The sequence below is a fragment of the Acinonyx jubatus genome, chromosome D3 (assembly GCF_027475565.1).
Source record: "Acinonyx jubatus isolate Ajub_Pintada_27869175 chromosome D3, VMU_Ajub_asm_v1.0, whole genome shotgun sequence".
Lineage (NCBI taxonomy): Eukaryota > Metazoa > Chordata > Mammalia > Carnivora > Felidae > Acinonyx > Acinonyx jubatus.
The window spans coordinates 16,391,819-16,400,720 of NC_069392.1; the positions used below are offsets into that span (position 1 = coordinate 16,391,819).

The 8,902-nt window shown below is 45.4% G+C and overlaps 1 protein-coding gene across 1 annotated transcript; it reads right to left on the reverse strand.

Moving 5' to 3' along the window:
- Nucleotides 1-1,392: 1,392 nt before the first annotated feature.
- Nucleotides 1,393-8,795, reverse strand: SRSF9 (serine and arginine rich splicing factor 9). The gene is made up of 4 exons (XM_027043956.2): nucleotides 8,480-8,795; nucleotides 5,571-5,731; nucleotides 3,640-3,812; nucleotides 1,393-1,882 (listed from the first exon to the last, which is right to left on the reverse strand). Exons 1-4 carry the CDS (start codon nucleotides 8,665-8,667, stop codon nucleotides 1,739-1,741), a joined length of 666 nt encoding a protein of 221 aa, XP_026899757.1. The 5' UTR covers nucleotides 8,668-8,795; the 3' UTR covers nucleotides 1,393-1,738.
- Nucleotides 8,796-8,902: the final 107 nt, after the last annotated feature.

Below are 8,902 nucleotides of genomic sequence, written 5' to 3' on the forward strand. Positions count from 1 at the left end.
CTGTTCAGTATAGGTTATTCTCCTTTATCTCCTCCCAAAACGGTGGTCTACCAAACTGTACGTAAATCGGTTTTTCTATTTACGTAACTATTAGACAGTGTATCTGATCGCCATATGACAACTTGTGTTGTGCTTTTCAGTTACTGTTTCTGTCATCTAAGAAACCTTGTATCTTTACCAAACAAACTCAAATTTGTTCCTGGGTACCCACTTTATTCAGAGCAGAAGGCTAACTTTCTCCTAATGTCTGAAGAGTGTTCAAAGTAGACTCCAGACAGCTTGGGAACTCCTAACCTACAATCATCCACCATCCCACAAAGTTATTACACTCAAAATGGATACTAGCCATAGCTATAGTTTTTCTGAAAAGAACTTACAATAAAAATAACCCTGGAATAGCTAACAGTACTATATCGAACACTAAAAATTTGCTAAGAGGGTAGATACTATATTAAATGTTCTTACCACAAATAAATCTTAAAGTAGGGAGGAGACTTGGGGAGGTGATGGATATGGTTATAGCTTTGACGGTGATCCGGTATACGCTTAACCCCAAACTCATTGATTCGTATACATTAAATAAGTACAGCCTTTTACATATCAATCATACTTCAATAAAGTGGCTTTTTAACAAAAAGACCCAGGTCTGGAACAAAGTAGCCTCCCTGTCCCCACCACGATTACTGAATTGAGTAGAATCCAAGATACTGGAGTTTTTTGATTTTGTGTTTTAAGAAGGCTCAGGTACCAAAGTTAAGTAAAACAGATTGAGGGATAAAAGTGATAGAAGCAAAAATTAAAGAGATTTTTCCCCCCTCCAAACCGCCAGAGTTGGCTTTAAGAATTTTCCAGTGATCTTTATGCTGCTTCCAACTTTAAAAGGTCTGTTTTATTCTTCTCATTCCTTTGCCCTATCTTAAATGCTCCTTTTTTCTTTAAAGTGGCTTCATTTAGGGGCACCTAAGTGGCTCAGTTGGTTAAGCATCCGATTCTTGGTTTCGGCTCAGGTCGTGATCTCACAGCTTTGTGGTTCAAGCCCCGCATCGGGCTCTGCACTGGCAGCACAGAGCCTGCTTGGGATTCTCTCTCCCTCTTCCACTCACGCTGTGTGCCTCTCTCTCAAAATAAATAAACTTAAAAAAAATTTTTTTTAAATAATAAAGCACCTTCATTTATAAACTTGGCCTTCAATTATAAGCCTGAACCAACTCTTGGGATTGAAATTTTCAAAACCATCATCATAGCAACTATCTTTGTCCCCAAATAAAGTTATCCACTCCTGCTCCTTACCAACTGGGTACAGCTGCCACTACAACTCAATGACTTTTTTTTTTTAAATCAGTGTGCCTATTTGGTGAAATCTATTAACTTAATCAAGGACAACCACACATGTCAATTACTAAACGTTTAAAATATATTTCTAAACAGAATGGGCCGACTCAGTCACAGTAACTGCTGATCTCCATAGTAGAGCAACCCACAAAGACACAGCACTGATTTTTTTCCCATAATCAGGGGTGAAAAATATACAACTTATTTCTGAACCAAAACCACAATTTCTGCAGTTTATAATGTTTCACTGCCAATATGGCCCTGGTAGAAATTATGTATTTTATTTCCTTAAAAAAAAAATTAAAAAAATTTCCTAAGACACTAAATCATCAATCTGGAATGTAGATTCTGAGCACAAAGAGCTCAGTTCACCTAAAAAATAAAGAAAAATTTCCCATCACCTGTCTCAGTAGGGCCTGAAAGGAGAGAAGTAGTGTGGGGAACCCCTGCTTTGGTATGGAGAGTCACGGCCCCTTGACCCAGAACGAGACCGTGAGTAGCCATAGCTGGTGCTTCTCTCTGGATAAACTCGGATGTAGGAAGTTTCACCCTGAAATTCAAACAAAAAGAGTGAAGGAAAAAATAAGACTCAGAGAAATACAGCACACTAAAACTTAACATGGCTGCCTAACAATAATGGTTAAGTACCGAGCACTTACTGTTTGTCTGGCATGATGTCATCTCATTAAACCTTCACAACAATGCTATGCCCTAGGTAGGTTTACCAGCACATTTCAACAATGAGGAAAACAATGTTATAATCTATTCCAGGGTGACACATACAATAAATGACAACTTCACATGTTGTAAATGAGCTGAAATACTAGCTACTACGATTAACATATCTGAATTACTACCACTGACTCCTGAATCTAAGAACTGGAAAGGATCTCAGAGGTCACTCAGTTCAATTCCCTGCCACCTCATATATGCGTTTGAGGATGGGTTCCTATGGAAGAAGCTAACCAGTATTCAACACCTCTCAGGTGTCAGGACCAGGGTTAGATACTCGTAAGTTAGCTTCCTGGCAAGTCTTAGGAGACAGTGCTATTATTGTTCCTGTTTTGCATATCGAGGGACCAAAGTTCAGAGAATAACTCTGCTAAGAAATAAATGAGTGAGTGGCAGAGGAGTCATGTCTAGGCTGGCCTGTGTTCAGGCCCTTTGCCCTCAACCAACACTCTCAAAGGATCTAAAGATGCTAAGATGAAAGAAGTCAGATGTGGAATTCCCTAGGTAAAGTCAGTAATTGGATTTATCCTTACTGAGACCCTGCTTTGCAGTGTAACTAAGGACCAGATGTTTTGTTTCTGCTCCAAATTCAGTCTGAGTAAAAGCAATGTTAAGCTGTGTACTTTCCAAGCCATAAAATTAGGGAATTATATGAATCCTTAGAAAAAGAAATAGATCCTTGGGGCTCCTGGGTGACTCAGTCAGTTGAGCGGCCAACTCTTGATTTCAGCTTAGGTCATGATGCCAGGGTTGTGGGCTCAAGCCCCAAGTCCATGCTCAGTTTGGAGCCTGCTTAAGATTCTCTCCTTCTGCCCCTCTCCCTCACTCGTACTCACTCGCTCTCTAAAAAAAGGAAGGAAGAAAGAAAGGAAAGAAAGAAGGAAGGAAAAGGAAATGGACCCAGAAATTCATATCTCCAGACATCTAAATCCCATAAGTCAGGACAATATAACCAGTAAAAAAAGAATGTCCAGTTGTTCTGCTCTCTGGTCTCAATGGTATCAAAAGGACAGTCAACATGTGAATCAGATAGAAAGATCCAAAGTAGCAGCTGCCTTCTTGAAAGACATCAAGAACTAAGTCTTGAGGGTAAGGCCATTATAAGAAAATGCCAAGATGGCTAAGGTTTCAAAGAGGATCCTGCACTACTTTGGGAAAGGAAAAATTAAGTGTACAACTTGGCCCAACAGCAGTACCTAGAAAAGCTGAGATGCTGAGGCTGGCTTGCAGAACCCAGACTAGACCCAGAGGAGGGACAACCATAATGATCAGGTTCACAGAGGTACACTGCAGATTAAACCAGCTGTGAAGGGAATGGTATCACAGAATAGCTCACCACATTATGACAGACTGCACCAGTATTCTCTCCGGGTTAAAAATATTATGACTGCAGATTTCTCTGTTATGACCCTGCAGGACTCAGGCATGATGAATTCCTTGGCTTTTCCACTTAAGACAGATCTTTAATGTACTGTGAGGTCCTCAAATGGCAAATGCATGGCCTGTTGCTACTTCTCTAGATCGGCTTCAGGTGGAGTGGCCTGGGTGCAAGCTCAACAGAAGGTGGGAACCCACCTCATGAGAGCGGAATTTGGTGTCATCCAGTTTACGGAGGGCATATTCCATGTCTTCTTTTCGGAGATATTCCACCATCCCCATTCCATCCTTCTGCACATCTGCATAACAGACGTCCCCAGCTTCTCTCATGTGATCCTTCAGATCCTGCCAGCTGCCTGATGGAGGAAGTCCTAGGCATGGACAACATAAGAGGCCATATCCTTCAGCCATGTTAACTGACCTGTTAAGAGCCAGCAATACCTAGGGTCCCTTTCCCATCAATCACTCACTACTTTTAAATCCTGAGGATCCCCAAATCATAAACCGTAGGGACATAAATCCAGAAAAGAGTACTAAAGTATGTGTAGTAAACCACTGTAAGAAGCTGGTCCTAGGCTAATTTTCCAGAGACCAAGCCTTTCCAATGGAGCAAGAAGTCTACCCTATTATAGGTTTGATACCTCTGAGAGTCACAGCCTGCCTTTCTTTATCCTTCATATTTAATATCAAACTCCCAAGACTTTGAGTTCTAATTTTTTTCCATTATGAAATTTATCAGTACCAACTGTTTCTTGCTTACTGGGTTCTCAGAACATAGGAATTTTGAAAGTATCCAATGAAGTAATAACCAAGGTGTAGCTGAAGGTAACAACACACCAAAAAATCTAAAGTTTTTCTTGTAGTAGTGAATGACTGACAAATTAAACAAAGTACCTTTTAAAAGATCACCAACATTCTTCAATACAGTGGGGGGAAAAGGTAAGACTCAGACGCTAAAACTAGTCGGGAATTATACAACCCTACCTGATGTCATGAAAGGGAAATGTGCTCCTGCTCTCAAAGGCTGTGTTTACCGCTCACAGCTCAGGACTGCAGCCATTTCCTAATAGTTTTCTAAGCAGGATTTCAGAGCAGCATGGAGAGAAAAAAAGATATGTATGACATCCTGAAGGAGGGAATAGAGTTCTGGGGTTAAATTACAAAGGGACACAAGATAGGCAGATACTGAGAGGATCACTGTTAAGCACCATAGGAGTCTGTTGTGACAGTGTGAAATTCCTATCTAAGAAAGTGCCAAGTTCTTCAATACATTTCACTCCACCATGGTCTTAAAATGCCCCCGTAATGTGCAGAGGGCCCCAGGTCTTCACCACTGTATTAATATTTTGAAAAGATGCATACACCTCTGAGCTTGCCTCAGATGCATACACCTCTGAGTTTCATCACTTGTGAACATTTCATTTAGACATTTCATTCTATATCATTCTATATTCTGCAAAACATCTCTAAAACTTAAAGTTGTTTTCTCTTTTGTATAATTCCAAAGCCACCACCAAAATCTGGTGTTTTTCACGATCCAAGGCTGAACAGTTATTCAAATCTGGCTCCTGGAATGTCTAGCAAATCTGAAACCTAGTACATTCCAAAAGAAAACATCTATAGAATTCTAGCTCCGGGGTTTTGCCGTCATCTTCCCTCTCAACAGTAGGAAACTCCTTTATAAAAAGCAAATTTATGGGGACGCCTGGGTGCCTCAGTTAGTTGAGTGTCTGACTTCAGCTCAGGCCACGATCTCACAGTTCATGACTTCAGGCCCCGCATCAGGCTTTGTACTGAGAGCACAGAGCCTGGAGCCTGCTTTGAGTTCTGTGTCTCCCTCTCTCTCTGCCCCTCCCCTTCATGCTGTCTCGCTCTTAAAAATAAAAATGAACTTAAAAAAAAAAAAAAAAGGCAAATTTATGTTCTACCAAGGCTGTACTACCAATGCAGTTTCATTTGCAAGATACCTGCCTGCCTCACTGGCAAGACTGCGGGGCTTCAGACTGTGCACAGTCTACTGAAAAGAAAGCCTGTGTTCCATGCAAAGTAACAGCTAACATTTCTTGGAGGCCAGACTGTGTGCTAAGTATTTTACATGCATCACCTTATTCAGTTTGAAAAGAACATACCTGAAACAAGAACTCGGAAATCAGATCTTCTTGTAGGAGGCCCATTCCTCCCACCGCGGGGCCACCCACCCCGACTGCCATAAGTCCTGGGGAACTCCACACGAAGCCGACACTGGCCATAATCATAACCATTCCTTCCATAAATTGCATCCTCAGCATCTCTGCAAAGAAAAGTTTGTGGAGTTAGTGCTGCTCAGGAGGCTGACTGACTTCCCAGTGAGGGGCATGAGTAACAAGTATAAAAGGGAAACCTAGAATTGAGAAAAACAATCTTGATGCACTACTGCTTTGAAGATACTTCATGGTATTAGATTTAAACTTTACAGCTGTCCCACACAGGGTTTTCTAGATATGAAATGATAATGAAACAGTAAACAGATTACTTATAAGAGGATTCATTCAGAAAAAAAAATTGGCAGATAAGTGATTTCATCAGTATATTTCTCTAACCCTGTTAGCAGTTTCTTAAAATGCCCTCCACACACTAGTCCTTTAATAATTAACAAGGATTGGTACCATCAAATCTATAGAAAGAAAAATCATTTAGGGGCGCCTGGGTGGCTCAGTCGTTTGAGCCTGCGACTTCGGCTCAGGTCATGATCTCACGGTCTGTGGGTTTGAGCCCCGCGTCGGGCTCTGTGCTGACAGCTCGGAGCCTTGGAGCCTGCTTCGGATCCTGTGTCTCCCCCTCTCTCTGCCCCTCCCCCGCTCTCACTTTGTCTTACTCTGTCTCTCAAAAATTAATAAATGTAAAAAAAAAAAACAGAAAAAGAAAAAGAAAAGTAATTTAAAAAGAAATCAGGCTCTGGGGAGGAGCCTGGGTGGCTCAGTTAAGTGTCTGATTCTTGATTTCGGCTCAGGTCATGATCTCACAGTGGTGGGATTGAGCCCTATATCCAGTTCTGTCATGAGCGTGGAGCCTGCTTGAGATTCTCTCTCTGCCCCCTATCCCACTCGGACTCTCTCCCTCTCTCAAAAATAAATCCATAAACTTAAAAAATCAGACTGAAATTAGTATTTTGTGAGGAATATGGAACTCTCTCATGTGTACTTTTTCAGCATGGTTTGGAAAACTAAGTTGTGGAGACCACTCTCTGGCTACAGTTTTGCCAGAGAGGTAAATATTCAATGAAGTCACTTCCAGTCTTCCCTAGGGCTCTAGTAGAACCAAGCTGGTTCTCCAGCACTGGATTGGAGAAAGAATGGCCTCAGTGCTTGGAAGGACAAGCAGAGCCGAAGATGTACTAATGAAGGCATCATTCAGTTGTCACAGCACATAATTGCTTACCACCATTCTAGTCACCGGGTTAAAAGCAAGGACCACAACCAGTGCAAACCTGGCTATATTTATAATGAAGTGAAGGAGAGGCAGAGCTGCTAGGGTTGAAGAGCGGATTTCAAAGCAGACTGACCAGTTCCAATCATTACCCTACTTACTAATAGCCGTCTTTGGGTAAGTGCTTTTTATCAAGTTTTCACGTCTCTTAAATGTGAACAACATGCCTCCCTCACAGAGTTGTCCTAAGGATTAAAGAAGGTACTATGTGTGCAGTGCTCTAATGATATCAAAAGATAGCTTTTCTATTATGAAAGAAAGGAGGGAAGAGATGACAATGCAGCACATCACACAGGAAGTTTGTGTTCTAAAGGGCAGCACGGGGGGGGGGGGGGGGTGTTCAAATCCTGCCTTGATCCCTTACTAGCATTCTCTTTTATCAGCAACTCTAAATCCCCAGTTTCTTCATTCATAAGATGTGGCTAACACTACCTCTTTTATAGGTTGTTGAAAACGCTCAAGTGGTACTTGACACATAGTGACTTCAAAAAACACACCGGAACAGTTACAGAGGTGCAACCTCCAGTTTCAGTGTGAAAATGCCCAGTTCCGTTTTTGAGGCAAATGGCAGCTCTGTGGGGATCATCAAAGCCTCAGAGTGCTTCCTACCTCCTCCACAGATGCCCTCCTGGCCCTATACCACTACACCACGTAGGCCAGACACCCTAAAGACAGTCCTTGCAGCAAAGCCCGCCCGGCGCACACTAGGTAAAGCACTCCGTGGGTCAATGCTGGGAAACACTGGGCTCTCATTTCCCCGGGTGGAGTGACCAGTCCAATGCGGCGGCTTCTGGGAACCACCAACCACAGTTCTGAAAGTTCCCAGACCTTTTCTGGCCATCAGGCCTACAAAGTTTGCAAAATCAGAAAGACCCCTTTGAGCCAGTTTAGGGATCAAATGCTTGGGGCCCTAAGCATCTAGCGGTGTCTCCCTCAGAGGAGTGGAGTGAAATCAGACACCCCCCACCCCCGACCATTTTGGAAGTTCTTCCAAAGCCCTGGTGCTTTTAGAAGGACAAGGCCGGGACCTTGTGAGGAGGGGCGCGCGCAGATGGAGATCTGGGCCATCACAGAGACCCCCTTTCACCCTCCAAAGGCAACCACATCCCCGCAGTCTGTTCCCCGCTAACGGCGAGTTCTGGCTGGGGTGAGGGGTGGGCAGGGAGGGCGCCTGGCCACTTCTGCTCTTCACCGAGTCCGAGTCCTCTCCCGGGGGGTTCCGGGCCCAAGGTGCCCTGGGCCGCTTCCCCTGAAGGCTGCCCCTCCAGCCATGAGGGAGAGAACGGTCGCGTGTACCATCCCCGAGGCCTGTCTGGGCGGGCCTGGGCCCTCCACAGGCCCAGCTTTTGTTTTTTAAATAAAGTAAAAAAATAATCCTAGAGGAAGTGACGACGGAGCAAAGGACGGCCAGAGCGGGCGGTGAGAGGCCTCATCCTCCACCCGGGGGCGCCGTGAGGGGTCTGCGCTGAGGGGGGAGGGGAGGCCCCACAGGGGAGGAGGGGAGGCGGGGGCCCAAGGGCCCGGGGGCCCGGGGTCTCGGGCTGGCGGGCGGGCGGGCGGAGCGGGGCCTCACCGGGGGTCCTCGAAGCGCACGAAGGCGAAGGGCACGAGGCCGTGCCGGTTCTTGAGCTCGATCTCGCGGATGCGGCCGTACTTGTAGAACAGGTCCTCCAGGTCCTTCTCGCGCACGTCAGTCGGAAGGTTCCCCACGTAGATGCGCCCGTCTCCCTCGCCGCCGCGCTCGTCCGCCCAGCCCGACATCCGCACCGCCCGACGCCGCGGGCCCGCCGCAGCCCACGTCGCCGCCGCCGCCTCAGCCGGGGTCCCCCCGCAGCGTCCCCGCGGGCTCGGAGGCGCTCAGCCGCACTGCATTGTGGGAACGGCGGAGCGGAAGCGAAGGGGTCGACGGAGGCAAAAAGAATCGTCTTAAAGGGGACGCGCTGCGATGACCGCGCGTGCGCGCAGGCCGGCGCCCCCTGTAGGCGCGTGCGGGCTC